Source organism: Panthera tigris, chromosome B3 (assembly GCF_018350195.1).
Source record: "Panthera tigris isolate Pti1 chromosome B3, P.tigris_Pti1_mat1.1, whole genome shotgun sequence".
Lineage (NCBI taxonomy): Eukaryota > Metazoa > Chordata > Mammalia > Carnivora > Felidae > Panthera > Panthera tigris.
In genome coordinates, this window is record NC_056665.1 from 662,568 (window position 1) to 686,223 (window position 23,656).

General features: G+C 58.0%; 1 protein-coding gene across 6 annotated transcripts in view; it reads left to right on the forward strand.

Moving 5' to 3' along the window:
• Positions 1–23,656, forward strand: part of TBC1D2B (TBC1 domain family member 2B) — a 65,490-nt gene that overhangs the window by 22,332 nt on the left and 19,502 nt on the right. For all 6 annotated transcript variants that reach the window (XM_042987850.1, XM_042987854.1, XM_042987852.1 and 3 more), the window contains 4 exons: positions 657–816; positions 16,702–16,865; positions 19,715–19,941; positions 20,509–20,892. In XM_042987850.1, the coding sequence (XP_042843784.1) occupies positions 657–816; positions 16,702–16,865; positions 19,715–19,941; positions 20,509–20,892 (935 nt within the window). The remainder of the gene's footprint in view (positions 1–656; positions 817–16,701; positions 16,866–19,714; positions 19,942–20,508; positions 20,893–23,656) is intronic.

The following is a 23,656-nucleotide window of genomic DNA, read 5'->3' on the forward strand; positions in this document are numbered from 1 at the left end:
TAATATTTCCTGGACCTGTGCTGGTTCATGGACAGCCCTGCCCGCTTTGTGTTTATTTGAAGCAAATGTTATTATTTCTTAAATAACCAAATATAGTTATTTTAAAGCAAATCCCAGACATCGTACTGTTTCAACCTTTAGTACTTCAGAAGCTTCCATTTTAAAGCTATTCTGAAATCTGGTCATGATTTAGCATCAGTGCTTCTGTGACTTTAGTGAGCCGCTCCCCTGGGAGGTGCACACCTGTTGTCTCAGGGTCACGATTGCAGATATTAGCAAACGTGTGCGGGATACTCCTGTTCCCCTGTTTTCTCGGGGAGAGACTGGTAGTGTAAGCTGATCTGTACTTTGCTTTTTCACCCTACTGGCCCGTCCCGGGGGTTGTTCCTTATCACTGCGGTGAGCGCGCTGGGCCACGGCTCTGTGCCAGCTTGCTGATCTGCAGGACCACGGAGGGGACCCTGGCTCTCCTGTCCTGGGCACGTGGTGCCTTGAGGCATGTCACAGCCTTTCTGTGACAAACACGGAAGTACTCTAGGCGACCGCGGCTGCACAAGCTGCACCCTGTCGTGCAGGTGACGTTACGAGTACCCTGTAGCGTGCCGTGTCCCACGTGGGAGCTCTGAGGAACTGACGTTTGTTTGCCTGTCTTTCAGATGTAATTTACCCGCACCCAGATGCCTCTGCAGAAAAAGCCAGAAATGTCCTCGCTGTGGAAACCGCCCCCGGAGAGCTGGAGCAAGCAGCTCACCAGCCAGCCGCAGGGCACCCCAATTCCAGTAATTTCTCTTTCAAACAGTGGGGCACTGAGCTCAAGTGAGTCTTTGGAAAGCAACGTATGAAACTGAACGTGGGTTATTTCTGATGACGTGTTATAATTTTATATATGAAATTGCAAAGCTGCCTTACATTTACGAGGGTCTTTGTCAAGATCGTTTCAGGTACTTGGTTATTTTTCTAGCTTGTAGAAAGCGCCTGTCATGTGGCTCATACCGTGCCAAATGTTTTCACACCTGTGGTGTGTTTTAATTCGCTTGACTCTGTGAGGTCAGATGGTCGAGTTCTGCAGAAACAGACCGGCTCGGGAAGAGTCCTGCCCGTCCAACAGTCTTCCCGGGGAGCCAGCACCCTCCCCAGGCCCCCAGGGTTGCCCCAGGGTGCGGGCTCGAGTGAGGGAGAGGGGAGGGGAGGTGGGCTCATGTGTGTTTGTGTTTTTAAGAAATGCTTTGTTGAGATACGACTCCTGGACCGTCCAACTCACCCATTTAAAATGTACAGCGCAGTGGTTTTTAGTGCATCCGCACGGTTGGACAGCCGTCACCGTGGTCAGTTACGGGGCAGTTCCGTCACCCCGAAAAGAAAGCCGCTAGCAACCTCTTCCCATTTCCCCGCGGCCCTGTGTCCACTAATTCGCTTTTTGTGGCTGTGGGTTTGCCTGCCCTGGACGTTTCGTGTAAATGGCCTCCCGCGTGGGAGACTTGGTGCCTGCCTGGCTCCTTCCACCGAGCAGACGTTTTCCGGTCCGTCTGTGTTCTGGCAGCTGTTAGCACTTCGTTTCTCTTTATTGTGGAAAACGCTCCGTTGTTCGGAGAGACCACGTTCTGTGTGTCCGCTCTTCTGGTGACGCACATGTGGGCCGTTTCTCTTTGTGGTTGCTGTGAGCGGTGCTGCCGGGGCACCGGGTCCACGGGGGACGTGTGGTTGTCCCTGTTGGGTACGTACCCGGAGAGGAACTGCCGGGTCGTCTGGGGACTCTGGGTTTATGTGAGGACCTGCGGCGTGGTCCCCACATCCTCACCGGAGCCCGTTACCCTCCTTGTGGTTCTCGCCGTCGTTGGTGGTGAAGTACGGGCTCGTGGTTGTGACGTGCATTTCCCTGGTGACTGACGACATCAGGAAGCTTCATGTGCCTGTGGGCCACTTGGGAATCTTCGGAAAGACCTCTGCTCAGATCCTTTGTCCGCTTTCAACTGCGTTGTCTTTTTTTTTTAATTTTTATTTAAAATTTTCGTTTTTAGGTATTTTATTTATTTTTGAGAGAGAGCACAAACCGGGGAGGGCAGAGAGAGGGAGACAGAGGATCCAAAACTTGGACGAACTGGGGCTTGAACTAACAAACCACCAGATCGTGACCTGAGCTGGTCAGACACTCAACTCAGCCACCCAGGCGCCCTTTTTTTTTTAATACTTAATTTTTTAAGGGAGGCTTTAGGGTGACGGTAAACTTGAGAGGAAGCTAGAGATCTTTATACATCCCTTTCCCCACACGTGTGTACCCCCACCCCCATTATCACCAGAGAGGAACATCTTTTACCAAGGATGAGCCTGCGTTAATTGTAATGACCCAGAGTCCACGGCTTACGTTAGGGTCACTCTTGGTGGTGTGGGTTCTGTGTGTCTGGACACACGTATAATGACACACATCCAGCAGAGTATTATACAGAGTATTTTCTCTGGCCTAAAATTTCTCTGTGCTCTTGCTTTGTCCGGAATGTCGATTTTGTTGGAATCATAGGGGGTTGGCCTTCTCAGATTGACTTCTTGCGCCGAGTAATACGCATTTAAGTTTCCTCCGTGTCTTTTGAGCCTGATGGCTCATTTGTTTTTAGTGCTGAGTCATATTCCGTTGTCTAGATGGAGACGGTTTATTAATCCACTCACCTGCTGAAGGACATCTTCGTTGCTCCCAAGTTTCGGCGATTATGAACAAAGCTGCCGTAGACATCCACGTGCAGCTGCCGTAGACATCCACGTGCATCCACGTGTGGACCTGACTCTTCAGCTCCTTTGGGTAAACGCCACGGAGCGTGATTGCCGGATTGTGTGTAAGAGTGTGTGCGCTTTTGTCAGAAACTGCCGACTGTCTTCCCAAGGGGCCGCCCCATGTTCCCGCCAGCGGAGAATGGGGTTTCCCATCGCTGCACGTCCCCGTCAGCGTCTGGTGTTGTCGTGGTTCCAGATTTTGGCCATTGTTCCAGATGCGTGGTGGTGGCTCCCTCATGTTTTCGTTTGCGTTTCCCTGGTGACCTGTGACGTGGAACATCGCTCTGTACGCTTACGTGGCGTCGTATATCTTCCGCGGTGGGGCGTCTGTTAAGGTGTTTGGCCCACTTGTAATGGATTGTCCGTTTTCTTATCGTTGAGTTTTAAGAGTTCTTTGTGTGTTTTGCATAACAGTCCTTTGTCAGATGTGTCTCGTGCAAACGTTTTCTCCCGGTCTGTGGCTTGTCTTCTAATTTCTTGACCGTGTGTTTCACAGAGCGGATGGTTTTAATTTTAATGAAGTCCAGTGAAACGTTACTTCTTTCACGAGTTGTGTCTTTGGTGTTGTATCTAAAAAGGCATCACCGCACCCGAGGTCATCGGGGTTTTCTCTTCCGTGATCTTCCGGGAGTTTTCTAGTTTTGCATTTTACATTTTGGTCTCTGGCCCATCTTGAGTGGATTTTTGCGAAGGGCGTAAGGTCCGCATCTAAATTCGTTAATCTGCACGTGGACGGCCAGCTGTTCCGGCACCATTTGTTGGAGAGACTGTCTTGGCTCCTTTGTACCCCCTTGGCTGCTCTGTCAAAGATTGGTGGGTCGTATTCATGGGGGGTTATTTCTGAGCTCTTCACTCTGTTCCATCCACGTCTGTGTCTGTTCTTACTCTTGGTGTCACACAGTTTTGACGGCTGCAGCTCCACACCGTACTGAGTCTCCAAGTCGGGTAGTATTAGTCCTCCGGCTTTGGTCTTCTTCAGTATCGTGAAGAATTTGAGTCTCTTGCCTCTTCATTTAAACTTGAGAATCAGTTTGTTGATAGCCACAGAATAACTGGCTGGGATTTTGGTTGGGGTTTCACTGCGTCTGTAGATCGATTTTGGAAGAACTGACCTCTGGACAATACTGAGTCTTCCTGCCCACGAACATGGACTATGTCCATAATTTTGTTCTTCTTTGATTTCATTAACCCGTTTTATAGTTTTCCTCACAGATGCTCTATACGTTTTTAGATTTATATCTAAGTATTTCATTTTCTTGGGTGCCAGTGTAAATGGTAATGTGTTTTTAATTTCAAATGCCACTTGGTCATTGTTGGTATTCGGGAAAACAGTTGATTTTTGTATATTAGTCTTATATCCTGTAACCTTGCTGTAATCACTTATTAATTTCAGGAGGTTTTTATTATTCTTTCAGAGTTTTAAAAATTAATTATTTTAATGTTTATTCATTTTTTGAGAGACAGAGAGTGCGAGTGGGGGAGGGGCAGAGAGAGACGGAGACACAGAATCCGAAGCAGGCTCCAGGCTCCGAGCTGTCGGCACAGGGCCCGACGCGGGGCTCGAACCCACAAACAGTGAGATCATGACCTGAGCCGAAGTCAGATGCTCAACCAACTGAGCCCCCCAGGTGCCCCTGGCTCCTTTCATTTCTGACCCAGGGTATCAAAGTCTCAGACTACAGTAGTTTGTTCTTCTATTTTTCCTGTGGTTTTATCGGCACTGCTGATCGGGTATATGTGTTAAGAACTGTTGTCTTCTTGGAGACTTGACCTCTTCTCATTATGAAATGCCTTCTTTATCCCTCACGACTTCCTTTCTTTTGAAGTTGGCTCTGTCTGAAAATCATACAACTGCTTCTGCCTTCTTTTCATTAGCGTTAGCACGGTGTGTTTTTCTCCATTTACCTTTTTTTAAAAAATGCTTCTTTTTGAGAGAGAGACGGCGTATGAGCTGGGGAGGGGCAGAGAGAGAGGGAGACACAGAATCCAAAACAGGCTCCAGGCTCCGAGATGTCAGCACAGAGCCCGACACAGGGTGCAAACTCACGAACTATGAGATCATGACCAGAGCCAAATGAAGTCGGATGCTCAATAGGCTGAGCCGTCCAGGCACCCCTCCATTTACTTTTAATCTGTAAGTGCTTATATTTGAAGCGGGTTCCTGAAGACAGCAGGCAGTTAGGTCCTGTTTTTGTCTTCCACTCTTTTTCTGCATTTTGTGGGGTTTTTTTATTTTATTTTTTTAAGTGATCTCAACACGCAACGTGGGGCTTGAAGTCACAACCTCGAGATCGAGAGTTGCTTCACCAACAGCCAGCCGGGCTCCCCTTCCTCTTGTGGTTTTCGTCGAGCATCTTACAGCTTTCCATTTTCTCTCTTAACATATCAGCCTTACTTTTTTTTTTTTAAGTGTCTGTTCTGGAGTTTGCAACACACCTTTCCCGCTAATCCAGGTTCACTTTAAAGTCATGCTGTGCTGCTCCACGGGTGGGTGCGTGCCTTAGACAGCGAAGCCTTCTCACTTCCCGCGTCCGTCCCTGTGTCGCCACTGTCATCGTGCGGGGCACACAGAGCACGTGCACACAACACGCACACATCAGCGAACACGTCACTGGTGTTAGTATCTTGAACGAGCTGTTATCTGGTGGATCAATCAGAATACGAAAAATAAAGTTCTGTGTTTGACTTCCCCTGCCCCGTCTTCCGGGTCTGAGTTTCTTTTTTTTTTTAATTTTTTTTTAAAATGTTTTTTTATTTATTTTTGAGACAGAGAGAGACAGAGCACGAATGGGGGAGGGTCAGAGAGAGGGAGACACAGAATCTGAAACAGGCTCCAGGCTCTGAGAGGCCAGCACAGAGCCCGACGCGGGGCTCGAACTCACGGACCGTGAGATCGTGACCTGAGCCGAAGTCGGACACTCAACCGACTGAGCCACCCAGGCGCCCCCGGGGTCTGAGTTTCTGACCTATATCGTTTTTTTCTGCCTAGAGAACTTAACTTTCTTTTGCGAGGCAAGCCCCCTGGCAACAAGTTCCCGCCATTTCTGTTCATCTGAGAGAGTCCGTTTCTCCTTCGTTGTGAGGCTGATTTTGCAGAGGAGAGTTCGAGCTCGGTGGTTTTCTCTCCAGACCTCAAACATTTCCCTCCACTCACGTCTTGCTTGTGTGGTTTCTGAGGAGGCAGCGATGTGGGTCAGGTGTTTTCCTCGGGCTTCTCTCTGGATTTTTCCTTCACCTTCAGTTTGCTGTAATTTGGGAACGTCCTGCCAAGTTACGGTTTCTTGCAGTTTATTTTGCTAGGTGTTCTCTGTGGTTTGGTGTCTGACTCTAATCTGGGGACATCCTGCTCCTGTTTCTCTGTCGTCCCCTGGCGCACTTGCCCTCGCTCCGCAGATGGTCCGTTCTCCCGTCGACCCCAGTCTGCGGATGCGCCCTCCAGCTCCCAGGCTGTCTCCTCAGCCGTGTCCGTCCTACGAACAGGCCCTTTGGGAGCCTTTTCATTTCTCTCGTGGTGTTTTGTTTGTTTTTTTTAAATCTCTGTCATTTCTTTTTGGTTCTTCCTCGGGGCCTCCAGCTCTCTGCTCATGTTGCCCACCTGGCACCGCGTGCCGTGCTCTCTGCCCGTCAGAGCCCTGAGTTCTTTTACATTTCGGTCAAGTGTCCAGCATCCCTGCCTTGTCTGGTTCTGCTCACTCTCTTCACATCAGGCTGTTTGGCCTTCTGATTGGCCCCGTCACTGTTCTTGATGGCTGGTGTGCCATACGGGGTGACGGGAGCTGCGTCAGAGGCCCCTTGTGACGTAGTGATGCGGGGAGGGAGGAAGGGTCTTTGTCCTGTGACAGGCGAGCGCGGGCCCCTGTACCGTGGACCCACTTGCGTCTCTCTGTCCTTCCCTCCCCCGTAGGTGGACAGGATGGCGAGAGGGGCCAGAGCTGGGTGGGGGTCCCTTCTGATACCAGCCCAGCCTAGCCGGCTGGGCTCTGGCTGACCAGTTGACCCCAAGGGCAGGCCTTGTTAGGAGCGGGGCGTTCTGGAGTATTCAGAACGTTCCTTCCCATCTCCCTGCGAGAAGCCGAGGGCAGTTCTCCCATATTCTCTGTGGGACCCTGGTTGAGCTCTTGGAGGTTAAGTCACAGCCCTTTGGGGGGTCCCTGGGGTTGGTGCCCTCGGAGGGGGCTGCAAGAGCCTCCAGGGACCCCTGGTTCTGTTCAGGGTCCCGCCCCACCTGCTCTAGGACACTGGGGCTCCCATACTCTCCTGTCTTGGGGACAGCAGTGGCCCCACATCCCCTGTCCCTTGAGGATCCAAGGGGCAGTGTTTCTACTCATCACCTCGACCTTGGTGGTGGCCATGGACCCCTGGGGCCTGGGCACCTTGTGGAGGGTGAGGCTGCTGTGGGGCCCCCCGGGACCGCGTGCTGTTGGCCAGCCGCTCCCCCTGGGCTTTGAGGTGTGTGTGGGGAGAGCTGTCACAGGCACCACGTACGTGGGGGGACATGTTTCACCTGGTGGCCCCTTTTTACCTTTCTGGTTGGGTCACCCCTTCTCAGTGTGTTGTCAGTTGCAGACACAAGGTTCACGTGGACAGTGAAGGGGGTGTGGCCACGCACCCGGCCTGCAGGAGGCTCTCACCCCTGCTCTCCTCCTCCCCCTCTTCCCCTGATGCTCCCGCTCCCCGGCCACAGGAGCCTTGTTGGTCTGCATGCGGTCGGCTCCCTAGGCCCCCGTGTCCCCGCCTGCTGACTCCCGGAGCCATGGAATGCAGCCACGGCACCTCGGTCCACTGGGACCTTCGCGCACGGTGCCCCCTCCGAGGCACCAGCTTGTCTGCCGGCCCCCGGCAGGTGCTCCTGGAGAGGTGGTAGGGCCGCCAAGAGACCGTCTCTCTGTTACAGGCAAAACAGTTGAGGCTTGGAGCAGGAAGGCGGCCCGTCCAAGGTCAGGCCAGCGTACGGCAGGATGCCCGGGGTCCCTCGGTAGGTCCCACTGTTCAGCATAAGGGCGTAATTTGGGAAACCGTTGGTTTTGCCGGATTTTCATGCCTGACCATTCTCGTCTGCCCTCACTTAGCAGCGGAACCAGGGGCGGCGGCCCGTAACCCCCCGGTGCTCCCGTGTCCTTGCCTGAGGGCGGCTGGGCCTGGGGAAAGTGCTCTTGTCCCTCCTCGTGGTCACGACACCCGGCTCATCATCGTTTGGGGTCACCGTCCGCCGCCTGTACCTACACAGGGCGGCCTTGTCCATGTGGCAGTCCCAGCTCTGCGACCCCGGGGCCTCTGTTTTCTCATTTGTGAAGCGGGGGGTGGTGATCACATCCTGAGGGCCCGGCACCGGGAGGCCGTGTGACAGAGCCACCCCCGCTGAGTCCTAGACGCGGGGAGCCGGAGCCGGAGTGGGGGCACAGCTGTGACAGAGCCGCCGTCCGCAGCGGCCCCTCCTGTAGAAACCGTAGGGGGTTGTGGTACTTACGGCGTGCTTCGTGAAGGTTCACGTGAAACGCTTTAGGGGCACGGAGCGACTTTAACGACCACAGAAATCCTATTCCTGTATTGGAAGCTAAAGCCTCAACGATTGCATGTACGCGTATGAATTCAAAACGGCGTTTTATTCAGAATGTAGTCAGGGTTTCCAGGGCAGACCCCACACAGCGTCCCTTCCACCGGCTTCCAGTGAACGGCGTTTTAAGTCACAGGAGTGCGCGAGGCCGCCGCTGGCTTCCAGGACTTGCCTGGGTTTGCTCCTTGCCGGTCACTGCCTGTGTCCTTGTCTGTATCAGGGAAATACTGAATAAGCCTGTATGTATGAAAGGGAATTTTTTTTTTTTTATCATTTATTTCTGAGACACACACACAGCCCAAGTGGGGGAGGGGCAGAGAGAGGGGGAGGCACAGAATCCGAAGCAGGCTCCAGGCTCCGAGGTGTCAGCACAGAGCCCGACGCGGGGCTTGAACCCCTGAGCCCTGAGATCATGACCTGAGCCGAAGTCAGACGCTCAACCAACTGAGCCACTCGGGCACCTTGGGAATTTTTTTTGTATGAAAAAGAAGCTAAACGCTTGGGGGAGATTTGATAAAAGTGAGTCACTAAAATATTGCCCCCAGGACACGGGCAACATGTGCAGGGGGAGAAAATGGTGGAAAATCTGCAGATTGTAGGTTGTTTGAGGCTGTAAGTCCACGTCCCACACTCAGAAAGAATCACCAGACCTGGACGAGCTTGATGATGTCGTGTGGGTGCGGCTCATCGGGAGAGTCCAGGCTGGGGCCCAGACTCGGGAAGAGGCCTTGGCTGGCTGACCCCAGAACGCCACGCAGGTGCCCATACCTGGACAGGTGCATGCGTTGGCATGAAGTTACTTTCCGGTGGTTCCTGCTTTTACCAACCTTTTCATTACCCCCAACAGTTCAGATCACCTTCAGTAAGAGAGCTGGGTGTGCTCTGAAGTCCAGGCCGGTCCGCGTGGGAGTCGGGGCTCAGGGCTCAGGGCTGGGGCTGGTCTGCGTGGGAGCAAGGGCTCGGGGCTCAGGGCTGGGGCTGGTCTGTGTGGGATCGGGGGCTCAGGACTCAGGGCTGGGGCTGGTCTGCATGGGAGCAGGGGCTTGGGGCTCAGGGCTGGGGCTGGTCTGTGTGGGAGCGGGGGCTCAGGGCTCAGGGCTGGGGCTGGTCTGCATGGGAGCAGGGGCTTGGGGCTCAGGGCTGGGGCTGGTCTGTGTGGGAGCGGGGGCTCAGGGCTCAGGGCTGGGGCTGGTCCACGTGGGAGCGGGGGCTTGGGGCTCAGGGCTGGGGCTGGTCCGCGTGGGAGCGGGGGCTCAGGGCTGGGGGCTGGGGACTGGTCTGCATGGGAGCGGGGGCTTGGGGCTCAGGGCTGGGGCTGGTCTGTGTGGGAGCGGGGGCTCAGGACTCAGGGCTGGGGCTGGTCTGTGTGGGATCAGGGGCTCAGGGCTCAGGGCTGGGGCTGGTCTGCGTGGGAGCAGGGGCTTGGGGCTCAGGGCTGGGGCTGGTCCACGTGGGAGGGAGGGCTCAGGACTCAGGGCTGGGGCCGGTCTGCGTGGGAGCAGGGGCTTGGGGCTCAGGGCTGGGGGCTGGTCCGTGTGGGAGTGGGGGCTCAGGGCCGGGGCTGGTCTGCGTGGGATCAGGGGCTCGGGGCTCAGGGCTGGGGCTGGTCTGCGTGGGATCGGGGGCTCGGGGCTCAGGGCTGGGGCTGGTCCTCGTGGGAGCGGGGGCTCGGGGCTCAGGGCTGGGGCTGGTCTGTGTGGGAGTGGGGGCTCAGGGCTGGGGGCTGGTCTGCATGGGAGCAGGGGCTTGGGGCTCAGGGCTGGGGCTGGTCCACGTGGGAGGGGGGGCTCAGGGCTCAGGGCCGGGGGTGGTCTGTGTGGGAGCAGGGGCTTGGGGCTCAGGGCTGGGGCTGGTCCGCATGGGAGCAGGGGCTCGGGGCTCAGGGCTGGGGGCTGGTCCACGTGGGAGCGGGGGCTCAGGGCTGGGGGCTGGTCCGCGTGGGAGCGGGGGTTTGGGGCTCAGGGTTGGGGGCTGGGCGTGTGGCATCGGGGGCTCAGGGCTGGGGGCTGTTCTGCGTGGGAGCGGGGGCTCGGTGCTGGGGGTGGGTTGTGGGCGGGACGGGGAGAGCGTAGGCCTGGGCATGTGGTAAATATGTGCTCGGAGCTTGTGCAGGGTGTGAGGGAGACGGGTTTGTGCAGGTGGTGTGCGTGGGCCACCGCGGTGTCACAGGTTGTGTGACGACCGTGAGCAGTGCCTTGTGGCCTGGACGCAAGATCAGCTGTCAGGTGTTGAGCTCTCCCTTCATTGGCGCTCTGTACAGTCAGCCTGGTTACACATTAGCTGTGTGGTGTTGAGCCAGTCACCTAACCTCTCGAGCTCTGTATTCTCCATTAGTAAATTGGGGTGTGTGTGTGTGTGTGTGTGTGTGTGTGTGTGTGTGTGTGTGTGTTTGTATGCATGCCCTCCCACTGCGTGGGTGTGAATGTTCAGCGGTGGTGAAGTCACCCGGTCCTGCTGCGCTCTCCACGGTGTCTGTCGGGCCGCATCAGGGGGACGGTGGCCGTAGGGACCACGCTAGCGTGCGGTCCCGCCCGTGTCTGACGGGTCTCGTGCCGGGCCCTGCCCCGCTCCTTTGCTCTAGCTTCTCTCCTGACCTCAGGCCTGGTGGAAGTGGTCACCTGCGTGCCCAGCTGGTGATCTGGGGAGACCGTGCAGTCTTGGGGCCTAGGGCCGTGCCAGAGTGCCCGACTCCGGCACCCAGAGGCTTGGTGATTTGGGGAGGTGGCTGACCTGGCTGTGATGTGGAGTTAGGACGCGGTCTTCCTCATAGGCACAGCTCTGTCCACGTCGGGAGACAAGGTGCCAAAGCCCCAGGGCAGCATCTGAAAGTTCTTAACAAACTTTTCTGGTTTTGATGAATGTTTAGATGTAATAACGTACAACGAACGCACACAGGAATGAATAATACAGACTTTTATGTAAACGCCTCAGACCTCAAAAAAGAAAGAGCACAAGGAGTATAGTCACACGGTTATTTTATTTAATAATTTTTTTGAGTGTATTTATTTTGACAGATACAAGTTGGTGAGTACAAGTTGGTGCAGGGTGGGGGTGGAGAGAGAGAGAGAGAGAGAGAGAATATCCCAGGCAGGCTCCATGCTGCCAGTACAGAGCCCGACAACGCAGGGCTTGAACTTAACGAACCGTATCATGACCTGAGCTGAAGTCAAGAGTTGGGTGCTGGCGGGGCCTGGGTGGCTCAGTCACTTAAGCATCCGACCTCTGCTCAGGTCATGGTCTCACAGTTTGTGAGTTCAAGCCCCGTGTCGGACAGCTCAGAGCCTGGAGCCTGCTTCAGATTTTGTGTCTCCCTCTCTCTCTCACTCTCCCCTGCTCGTGCTCTCTCTCAAAAATCAGCATTTAAACAAAATTTTTATAATAAAGAGTGGGAGGCTCAACCAACTGAGCCCCCCAGGCATCCCCGCACTGACATTAGGACGGCACACAGAAGGGGTAGCTGGCCTCTGGCCCCCCTGGGGTGCGGTGGTTGCGGGGTCCGAGGGGCTGGCAGCCCCCGGGGAGCATGAGGGCGTGTTCCACACATCATCTCGCAGCTGTCTCGACCTCGACTGTCCCCAAACTTCACTTTTGAGGCCACGCATCACCAGGGCTGTGGCCGAGTGATGCCGCTCCCCAGAAACCACGGCGGCCACGAGAGGCTCCAGCCCGTCAGGCCCAGCTGGAAAGTGCACTCGGCCAGCTGCTGGCCGTGGGACAGGCTCAGAGGACGCCAGAGCCTCGTCCAGGGCCTCCCAGGCCGTGAGTGGCCCGTGTCTCCTGTTGTATTTGGCGCTGGGGGGTGGGAAGAGGACCCTGTCTGCATCGTGTGCTGGTGGTGGACCCTCCTGGTGCGGGAACCCCAGTCCCTGTGATCCCAAATCCCTCCTTCCTCCCTTCCTTCTCCTTGCCTCGGGCGCAGGGCCTTCCCTGTCCGCTGGGCTCCTCGCCTCCACTGCCGGCCTGCCCGGCTCGTGTCAGTTCTCCACCTGCTGGATCTTGCCCCCGGGCCCCTCCTCAGGCTGTCCCCCTGCTGGGAGCCTTCTCTCTCCTGGGGACCCCCACCCCTGGGCTCCTCCACGGCCGTCGTGGCCGGAGCGCTTTGCCCCTGCACCTGCTGTGCTGGGTGTGAGCGGGCGTGAGCGGTGTCCGCCTTTCTGCCCGGGAGCCACGCTTCTGCGTGTGGACGCGTGCCCTTTGTGAGCGCGCAAAACCCGGACCAACTCCGGAGAATGTCAGCGGTAGGCAGTAAAGCTAAGTAGTATCTTTTCTTCTGGTGCGTTGGCAGCGTGCTCCTCACGATCCTCAGAGTTCGGGGCTTGCTGGGGTTGCCGCCCACTCTGAGAAGCGGTCTCCGAAGGACCGCCCCAGCCGTGCAGCCCGGCGTCTGTCCCGGTCACCTTCATGCCCTCCCGTGCCCTCTGCGTCTTGCCATCAAGCACCGTGCCGTCAGGGGAGGCTGGGGGCGGGTGGGGCGCAGGGGAGGGCTGTGCCGGCGGTCACCGCACCCCTGGCTACGCTTAGGGGTTGTGGGGAGGCCCTGTAGGACGGTGGGGGTCGACTTAGGTGTTGAAGTGCAAGGAGGCACGTGCAGGGGGGAAGGCGGTGAGGGCAGGGTTCCCTGAGTCCCCGGGTCCACGTGCCTGGAGCTCGGGCGCTGGGCGTGGGTGGCGCGGGGGTGGGTGCAGGTTCTGTGCGCTGGGCCGTGGGGATCTGGAGCGGCTCCGCCTGCCTGGGGTTCCACGATAGGAGCATTTCTCCTTTGATGGGGCTCTCAAGGCAGCGCACATTGTGCTAGGTGCCATGGCGTGTGTGTGACGACAGTGTGCGCCTTGATCCACGTCAGGTGGCCGGGCCCTCTGCAGCACGCCTTCCTGACGACACCGCCTTGCCACGTCATCCCGTTGGCAGTAACTGCTTTCTGCCTGTAGACGTGGCGGCCCACACTTGAGTGCCTGCTGAGGTTTGGCACGAGAAGTGTGGTGGGCGGGCAAGCGGATCGCCATAACAGGACCCAGGGGTCCAAGATCCGTGTCCCAAGGCCACCTTCAGGGCGTCCGAGGCTGGCTCCTCCCTGAGCCCCCGAGGGAGTCCGTCCGTGGCCTCTTCCAGCTCCTGGTGGCTGCGGCCACCCCGGGCCTGTGGCACGTCACCCGCCATCCTCCGTGCTGGGCCCCCTCCTCCTCCCTCCCGTGTGGACACTGATGCGCCCCATCTTGAGGTCCCTAGTCGCATCCACAGGCCCCTTCTGGTCACTTCTGCCTTTTTCCTTTCAGATGGCATCTCCGGATACCCTTGTGTGTGTCCGTGTTCTTGGGACAGTCTGAGAATTGATCGGTACCAGAGGATGGGCTGTGTCACTGTCACTGGGGGGGGGGGGGGCAGCTGTCGGGTCCCCTCCGTTGGTGACCCCGAGGCGGCCTGTGTCCAGGGCGGGGAGCCTTCCTGCCGCTGGTGGAGCTGGTGGAGCCCAGGCCCGAGCTGGCAGGGTGCTTCCCCGTGGTCCCATCACATCTGGAATCCTAGCTCGAATGAGTGTTGGATAAACTATTTCCCAGGGCACCCGGGTAGGTCAGTGTGAAGCATCCGACTTCGACTCAGGTCATGATCTCACAGTTGATGGGTTCAAGCCCCATGTCAAGCTGTGTGCTGACAGCTCGGAGCCTGGAACCTGCTTCGGATTATGTGTCTCCCTCCCTCTCAGTCCCTCCCCCACTCACGCTCTGTCTCTCTCTCTCAAAAAAAAATTATTTCTCTGTTGGATTGTAAATGTATGTGGAGAAGTCAGTCTGAAATATGTAAATTTGGAAACAAAGCTTTTCTTGTTGATTCTGGAGGTTGCTGGTGTTTACAGAAAGTTCAGGCTGAACGTGGCAGGTCTCAAGGTGCCGTTTGGCCTTCCTGGTGGCCTCTCACTGTCCGTGCCGGTTCATTTATTGAACAAAAGCGCGGGTACCTGGCAGAGTGCCTGGGGGACATGGAAGGCCGTCTCAAAGGTTTGTCAGTCGAGAGTGGGGTCTTCAAAGAGCAAGGGCTGCCTGGGGAGGGGCCTCGAACCTCCGCCAGGAGGCCCTGTGTAGACAGCTGCGAGCCGGGTAGTGTGTGCAAGCCAGGCCTCGTGTCGCAGTCACAGAACCTCTGAACCTCACGTGGGCTCTTTGCTGTTTTGGCCTGAGCTTCCGCTTTGAGCCTGATCCCATTGCTTCCTTACCTGGGGCTGGGTAGGCGCGCGTCCCCGCGAGGGAGAACCCGGCTTTGTGCGAGCAGCCTCACCGAGGGTCGAGATGGGGAAACCCTGTGGGGTGTGTGTGCAAGGTCCAGGTTGTGTAAATAGCTGTTCTTTCCCCAGACCACCTCCTCCCGCCCTGCGCCTGCTTCCCGCGCTCTCCCCGTGAGAACCGGGGCTCAGCGCTCCTCACTCCTCCCGTTGGGGGTGCTGGTGCCCACGCGCGGCATGTCCGCGGCAGCCACGGCCGGGCCACTGAAACCGCTGTGTCGTGGGTCCGGCAGGGCCCGCACTCGGCCAAGTAACGAGCCAGTCGTGTCCAAGAAACGAGCAGATTTTCTTTCTCTTTCTGTTTCTGTTTCTCTTTCTGAGCAGCTGCTCTGCAATGGCTTTTTCTGCAAACACGGCCACCCTTGTGTGAGGTCTTGCTGGGGCGATGGTGGGCACCCGTGCAGGCACCGCGGTCACCGCCACCGGGATACACAGCACAGGGAAGACGCTGCCCGTGGTCCCGAGTAGACACAGCCTGTGAGCAGGTGTCCGTGCCCGGCTCCTGGGGCCGCTTGGTGGAGCTGGGGCGGGGGCCGGGGGGGGGGGGATGCAGCGGCAGAAACCGAAGCGCATTAAGTAGTTTCTCTGCGTTCGTATTTTTAAAGCACTTTGATACGGTTCATATCAGGGAAAGACCGTCATGCTTTAGAAACACCTAGAGCATTGAGACATGACTATTGTACGTGAGGGTGCCCTCCGTCTGCTCCCCACAGACGTGCGGCCACCGCTCCCGCCCCAGTGCCTTCAGCCACACGACACGTTTCTCCCTCCTCTGTAATTTAACCACCGTATCGGGTGGAATCTACCTACAATAAACTCACTTGTGTTAGGTGTACAGGCTGGTGGGTTTCAGGAACCGTACGTGGTTGTGTAAACCCCTCCGTGATGGAGGCTTGGAGCATTTCCATCGCCCCCTCCCCCCAGCCCCCTGGGCCCCTTGCGCCGACCTCTCCCAAACCCTGGTCCCTGCAGTCCCTGGTCCGTGCTCCGTCGTCGTCTCTGGTGAGTCACATGGACGAAGTCACACTGTGTGTATTCTTTTGTCCTCATCCTTCACTGAGCACGGTCTCTCTGGGACTCTTGCGCACTGGGGAGAGTTTCATATTTCGTTCCTTTTATCGCTGAACAGCATGTAGACCGTGTGGACGTGTCCGCTGGGTGACCCCCTCACCACGGATGCGCTTGGGGCTTGTACCCCGCTTGTGGCTGCTATGAATAAGGTCCGGTCCTGTGTGCTGCCACCACACTGCGCATCTTCGGCCCCGCACATGCCTCCTCGCCTTGACCTTCCCGCGGGCGACTGGTCACTTACAAGTCTTAACCACACGCGCACGTGCAGCGTCTGTTACCACCATGACCTTGAAGATTTAAAATACGTCACTTTAGGGGCGCTTGGGGGGCTCAGTGGGTTAAGCGTCTGACTTCGACTCAGGTCAGGATCTCACGGTTCGTGAGTTCGAGCCCGACCTCGGGCTCTGTGCTGACGGCTGAGCCTGGAGCCTGTTTCGGATTCTGTGCCTCCCCCTCTCTCTGCCCCTCCCCTGCTCATGCTCTGTCTCTTTCTGTCTCTCAAAAGCAAGTAAACGTTAGAAGTTTCTTTTTAATTTTAAAACATGTCACGTGTACACATCATTGTTCGATTTTCTTTCTTTTTTCGCTCAGCTTTTAAAACACACTTGCCCTGTGCCACGTGTTGCTTCCCCTGGGGTACTCTGTGCCAGGACGGGAACGTGTCTCCGTCTCTGGTGGATCTTGGCACCTTGAGTGGTGGCCACGGGCACAAGCGAGCGTTTGCAGGGTGGACGCACTCCCGTTCCGCGGCGGTGTATTTACTGCGTCTGTTCTGGCAGCTGTCAGGCTCCCACCATCACGTTGTTGCCGGAATGAACGGTGCTGCCATGGGCACTCCCCTCCGTCTTCCTGTCCGCGTCTGGGAACTTGGGAACTGCTGGGTCATGGGCTGGCAGCTCTTAAGCTGAGCCGCGTGCTGCTGACTCCACGTGGGGACTGCCCCTCCCTCCGTTTCCTCTGTTCGTTTTCACAGTTGTCTACGTGAAGTTACATCTTGTTGTACAATTCTTTCAACAACACGCTTCCTCTTTCCTGACAGAAATTCAATGTCGTCTTTCCGTCCTGGGAGAGGACACAGTGAGAGTCGCAAGAGTGTGTTTTATACCAATGAAGAGTGGGAGCTTTTAGACCCGAACCCTAAGGACCTGGAGGAGTCAATGGTGCAGGAAGAGAGGAGGAAGCAGGCGCCCGAAGGAAACAAAGGTAGGACGGTCCCTGCTGCCTGACCCCCCCCCCCGCCGGCCCCCAGGGGCGCGGGGACCCTTCCGTAGCAGGCGGTCCCAGAGGCAGGAGGCACAGGGATTTGCATCCTGTCTGTGGGAGATGAGTCGTGAGGGCCTGTGAAGTTAGGGACAGAACATCCGGGGGTCCTGGTGCTCTTTACAGATGTATTGATTTTTTTTTAAACCTTGCGTTTACAGAATTCTGTAACAGACATGAAGGTGGAACGCACGAGGTCACGGATTCCGGTGTGGCCTCGTCTGACTTGTGCCGTTGTGAACTTAGGGCCTCTCTTTCTTCCCAGCCCCTTCCCCTCCCCGTGCTCACCCGTCTTTATTTCAAAGTAAATTCTAGACGTCACCCCATTACATGTAAATATTTCACCTAGTATGTATCTCTAGGAGATAACGACTCATCTTAAAGTTATGGCAGCGTGTTATTACACGTAGAAACAGTGAGTCTGATCTAATAGCCTAACCCTGCACTCGTTCCACAGCTGCGTGACCAGGAGGTGACGCCAGGGGACGAGGGCGCTCTGGGGCTGTGTACCCCTCTGGCCCCGCCGCTGTGTCCTGTTCCCGCGGGTTTGGGGCTGGATTTCTGTTCGGGGTTCGTCACCCTGACCCCGTCTGTACAGCTGGTTGTGATGCTCTGTCCAGGGATCCACGAGGGAATGTTGATGTTTTCCTGTAAAACGACAATAATATTGAAATTTTGCCTCATGCATGATTCTAGCGTGGGCTGGCAGGAGGCGGCGGGATTTTAGGAAATGTTTATGGTGGGGGGGGGCAAGTATTTACTAAAGGAGAGACCTTTCCCATCCCCCGGGGAGGGTGGCCGAGACTTGCTTCTGTTCACTGGGTCATCCTTTGGGGCCCTCAGTCCCACGTGACGGGGTGTGAGATGCGGCCAGACGGGCGTGCTGTGCTCCCCCGGGCCGGCTCGGTGGGTGCGACGCCAGAGGGGGGCCCACCTGAGCGGGAGCGCCTCCTGAGGAAGGGGACCTGGGTCCCGGCGGATGGGCCGCCTTGGCTCCGACTTCTGGTAGCGGCTCCTGGAGTGAAAAGGAAGGAGGGGTCAGCGAGGCTGAGCGGCCAGGTGGGCAGGAGACTCCCGGGGCCTGTGGGCACCTTCCTGACGGGAGTCGCCCTTGAGAGGCAGCGGGGTCTGCGGACCGGTCCTGTACCGGCTGTGAGTCAGCCCGCCAGCTTGTCGCCCTGTCGCTCGGGGCCGCCCAGCCGCTCTCCTTTGTGTTTGTTCCCCTGCTGTGTAGGTGGATTTCTTTTTTTCTTCTCAGACTTTTACTAAAATCCAAGTTAGTTATATGTAGTCGGTAATAATGGCTTCAGGAGTAGAATCTAGTGATTCATCGCTTACATGCAGCACCCAGTGTTCATCCCAACAAGTGTCCCCTTAATGCCCATCCCCCATCCAACCCCCCCCCCACCCCGAGAACCCTCGGTTTATTCTCTGTATTTAAGAGTCTCTTAGGGTTTGCTAAGTGGACTTTTTTAAAAAAAAATTTTTAATATTTATTTTTTTTGAGAGAGAGCAAGTGGGGGAGGGGCAGAGAGAGGGAGACACAGACTCTAAAGCAGCTCCAGGCTCCGAGCTGTCAGCACAGAGCCCGACAGGGGGCTCGAACTCCCAAACTGTGAGATCACGACCTGAGCCCAAGTTGGATGCCCAACTGACCGAGCCACCCAGGCGCCCCTGCTAAGTGGACTTTTTAATCGAAAGCATAACACACACAAAGTTCCCTGATTGCAAATGAGTACTCAGCGGATTTTCCCTGTGAGCACACACTTCAACAGACAGGACAAGACCGGACCCACCCAGTCACTGGCCTCTCCCGGGGTGGCCCCTGTCCCAAAACAGCAGGAAGTCAGGGCCTTGTTTTCTAGCTTTAAGGGACCTGTGTGGTTTGTACTATTTCACATTGCCTCCTTATAGCTTGAATATGTATTTGAATCCATTGATGCAGAAATGTGTTTGGGTCCTTTAGTATTTTTAAGTACCCATTTTTTTAAAAACTTATTTTGAGAGAGCGTGAGCGGGGGAGGGGCAGAGAAAGAGGGAGACACAGAATCTGAAGCAGCTCCAGGCTCCGAGCTGTCGGCACAGAGCCCGACGCGGGGCTCGAACCCACGAACTGCGAGTTCATGACCTGAGCTCAACCGACTGAGCCCCCCAGGCGCCCCTTTAAATACCCTTTTTTTTTAAGAAAGAGAAGGTAGTCGTGTGTTCACAATTAAGAAAACGTACATTTAGGGAGAGGTTTTGTCTTGTTTTTATTTTGCTGGGAACAGATGAGCAAAAGGAAGCCAGGGATCCCCGAGGTGTGGGAGTCCCACGGGGAACCCGCTGTCTGTGCAGGTGGGGACCCTGCAAGGACTCCAGCACCGTGCTCCTCCCTGGCCTGTTCTCTTTCTGTTTGGTCCTAAAAGTGGATGACATGGGAGAACGGTGACGTGAACTGACCTTTTGGAAAAGGAACTTAGCAATGAGATGCGTCCTGAGAGAAGGTGCGGGGAAGCCTTGTCATAAACCCGTTAGCGCCACCAGGCCTCATCTTAGAAACTGAGCAAGCAGGGAGAGCGTTTTCTTCAGCAGTGATCATGTGACCAGTGTAATACGGAAGGATCCCGCTCCTTGAGTTTAGGCTTGGTTTTCATCAAGGAGGAGTCGGGCGAGAGGCGCCCCCGCCTGTGTCCCCCGCGCGAGGGACCCGCAGCTTTCTGGAGGATGACGGATGGGATGCTGATGCGTTTCACCGGACTTCCCAGGATGAGGATTTGTCCTGCACCTAAAAAAGTTTTGTTTTTACGTAGGAGGAACCAGCTCAGGATTTCCCTTTGATTTTGGACGTATTCCCTACAAAGGAAAGCGCCCTTTGAGAGACATGATCGGGTCCTACAAGAACCGTCACGTCAGTGGTGACCCTTCCGCCGAGGGGCCGCAGAGCAGTGGTGGCGTCAGCAAGCCGGCCCCCGAAACGCAGTTGCAGAGCCAGCAGGAGGAGCTGGAGCGGCTGAAGAAAGACCTGTCCAGTCAGAAGGTGACTTCCCTTCCGCGCACGTGTGTCCCCCCACACCAGCCGCCGGGACCAGAGGGGCAAAGCCTGGCTTTCGTGGGTCTCTGGATGTTTTGTTCCCCGGGGGGGGGGGGGGCTCCCCTCGGGGTGTTACATCGTGGCACTCTGGTGCCCCGGGTCACGCGTTCAGACACGAGTACATCAGTCTCTCTCGACACAGCGCTGGCCCAGAGTCCCTTCCCGGTGGGAACAGTCTCCACGTGGTGTCAGACACCGTCTCTTCCGAAACTGAGTGCGCTTGATTGCTCCGACCAGAGCTGAGGCTTAAGGTTTTAGAGCCCCCGTTTTCTGAACACCGACGTGCGCTCGCTGGGACCTGTTGCTGATCACAGTTCGCGTGTTTGTTTCCTGTTTCCTATTACCGTTCCCTGCAGACAGGCTCCGCCGGCTAACGTCTCTTCCTCTCTGTTTCCGAGACCCCTCGAGAGGAGGTTCGCTACTAACACGCTCCCGGTGGGGTTTCCGCGTTCCCTCCGCCCCGCCTTGCCCCCTGCGCCTGTTCACGGTCCCTGCTCTCCCCTCCGGCTCCAGGAGCTTGTGCGGCTGCTGCAGCAGACGGTCCGGTCGTCCCAGTATGACAAGTACTTCGCCAGCAGCCGGCTCTCCGAGGGGGTCCCGAAGGACGCGCTCGACCTTCTGCACCGCAAGGACGACCAGATCCTGGGCCTCAGCGGCCAGCTGGAGAGGCTCACCCTGGAGAGGGAGAGTCTGCAGCAGGAAGTGAGGACGCTCAAGGGCAAGGTGGGCGAGCTCAGCGAGCAGCTGGGGATGCTGGTGGAGACCATCCAGGCCAAGGACGAGGTCATCATGAAGCTCTCGCGCCAGCTCAGCGAGAGCGAGGACAGTACGTCGTCCCCCACGGGGGTGCCCGGCTCCCCCGCCAGCAGGGAGCAGCTGGAGCTGGACAGGCTGAAAGTAAGTGGGGTGTGGGCTCCGGCTGCTGGGCGGGGTTCAGACAGGCGGTGCGGGCGGCCCCTCGATGTCGCGCAGGGGTGCCGGCCTCAGTGCCTGGTGGGGGAGCGGCGCGTGGGGTCGGCTGCCCCACAGGCCCGCTCGGAGCCGGCGCCCCTGTGGCCACGCTGGCCCCGGGGAGGGCGCTACTTCCTGAACACGTTGGGTCTCTGGGTCGTCCCCAGGGTGCGGACCCGTTGGCAGGTCGGGGGAGCGCGCTGCTGTGGGAGGCAGGGGTGGTCTCCGTGCCTGCGGAGAAGCCTGCCAGCCCCCCCTCCCCCCCGGAGAGCTGAAGGCCCGTGGTCTGTCCGTCAGGCCCCACAGGGACCCTGGGTGTAGTCCAGTCGACCCCACGCGGGTCTCCAGCCACAGGTGTGTCCCGTCCCCAACACGCTCCTCACCTGGCTACCCTCGTTGTGTAGACACCTTGGCACCGAGGGTGTCTGGCCCCTGAATGTAGTGTATCCTCGGAGGCCAAGGTTCGCCACCTTGAGGTTGTTGGCGAGGCCCCGCTGTGTGCCCGGGAGCGCCTGCCCCCCTCAGTGCAGAGGATGGCAAGTGGCAGGGGCGGGGGGGGGGGGTCTCTCAGAGAATTCTAAAACAGGACTTAACACTGGGCTGACAGCAGCATCGCTGGGACATGTGCAGGGCCTCCGTCGTGATGGCTTCTCGGTGACACGTCTCAGTCAGCGTTGCCAGTGGGCCGGCCTTGCTTGCGCACACGGCCTGGAACGTGCCCGACCCGCACCGCGCGGGTGATGTGCGTTTCCCGCCACCTTGTTTAACGTGGACTAGAGTTGACGTTTTGTGAGCGTGCCTGTGTTTGCAGCGTCTGCCTGCTGGCCCCGCCGAGCATGCTCTGTGGGGACACACGCGGGCCCAGCCAGAGCACGTGCGGGATGGAGCGGCTTGTCCTGTGTCCACGCAGCTCCCTGTGGGGACCCACACAGTTGACCCGGGTTAGGTTTCTCGCCCTTATTTACTCTCTTGTTTCTGTGGCACGGTCGGCAGGCTGGTTTCAGTCACTTGGTGATTTCGTGACCTTTTCCTCCAACATTTCTCCCCACTTTTTAAAGCCTGTGGCTCCAAAATCCACGAGAGCTCAAGAAGGAGGAAGGTTCTCTGGAGCCTCTGTGTGGCCCTGGGGTCCAGGCGGGATGGTCGGCCACCAGCCCCACACGCTCGCCCCTGCGCTGGCTCTCCGGCCTCGCATTCTCACCCCTGTGCTGGCTCTCCAGCCCCACACGCTCACCCCTCCGCTGGCTCTCCAGTCCTACATGCTCACCCTCAGCCCTGCACTGGCTCTCCAGCCCCATACCCTCACCCCTGCGCTGGCTCTCCGGCCCCACACGCTCACCCCTGCGCTGGCTCTCCGGCCCCACACCCTCTCCCCTGCGCTGGCTCTCCGGCCCCACACCCTCTCCCCTGCGCTGGCTCTCCGGCCCCACACGCTCACCCCTACGCTGGCTCTCCGGCCCCACACGCTCACCCCTGCGCTGGCTCTCCGGCCCCACACGCTCACCCCTGCGCTGGCTCTCCGGCCCCACACCCTCTCCCCTGCGCTGGCTCTCCGGCCCCACACCCTCTCCCCTGCGCTGGCTCTCCGGCCCCACACGCTCACCCCTATGCTGGCTCTCCGGCCCCACACCCTCACTCCTGCGCTGGCTCTCCGGCCCCACACCCTCTCCCCTGCGCTGGCTCTCCAGTTCCACACCCTCAGCCCTGCACTGGCTCTCCAGCCCCACACCCTCACCCCTGCGCTGGCTCTCCAGCCCCACACCGTCTCCCCTGCGCTGGCTCTCCGGCCCCACACCCTCTCCCCTGCGCTGGCTCTCCAGTTCCATACCCTCAGCCCTGCACTGGCTCTCCAGCCCCACACCCTCACCCCTGCGCTGGCTCTCCAGCCCCACACCGTCTCCCCTGCGCTGGCTCTCCGGCCCCACACCCTCTCCCCTACGCTGGCTCTCCGGCCCCACACCCTCTCCCCTACGCTGGCTCTCCGGCCCAACACGCTCACCCCTGCGCTGGCTCTCCAGCCCTACACCCTCTCCCCTGCGCTGGCTCTCCGGCCCCACACCCTCTCCCCTGCGCTGGCTCTCCGGCCCCACACGCTCACCCCTACTCTGGCTCTTCGGCCCCACACCCTCTCCCCTACGCTGGCTCTCCGGCCCCACACCCCCTCCCCTGCGCTGGCTCTCCGGCCCCACACCCTCTCCCCTGCGCTGGCTCTCCGGCCCCACACCCTCTCCCCTGCGCTGGCTCTCCGGCCCCACACCCTCTCCCCTGCGCTGGGTCTCCGGCCCCACACCCTCTCCCCTGCGCTGGCTCTCCGGCCCCACACCCTCTCCCCTGCGCTGGCTCTCCGGCCCCACACCCTCTCCCCTGCGCTGGCTCTCCGGCCCCACACCCTCTCCCCTGCGCTGGCTCTCCGGCCCCACACCCTCTCCCCTGCGCTGGCTCTCCGGCCCCACACGCTCACCTGCGCGGCTCTCCAGTGGCACTGCAGGAATGGAACGCAGCATGAGGGGTTGTGGATGCAAGAAGGGACTTGCTGTCCTCTGTGTCCTCCAGCACTTAATGCTGTGTGGTTCCCACGCTGATTGCTTCCCTTGTCCCCGAGTTTAAACGTCCTTGTGGGGGACCATCTGTGTGTGTCGGCGGCACTCTGTCATGTCACTGTCACCATCATTTCCGGGTTTCTCAGTCAAGAGTCTGTGTCTGCAGCCTG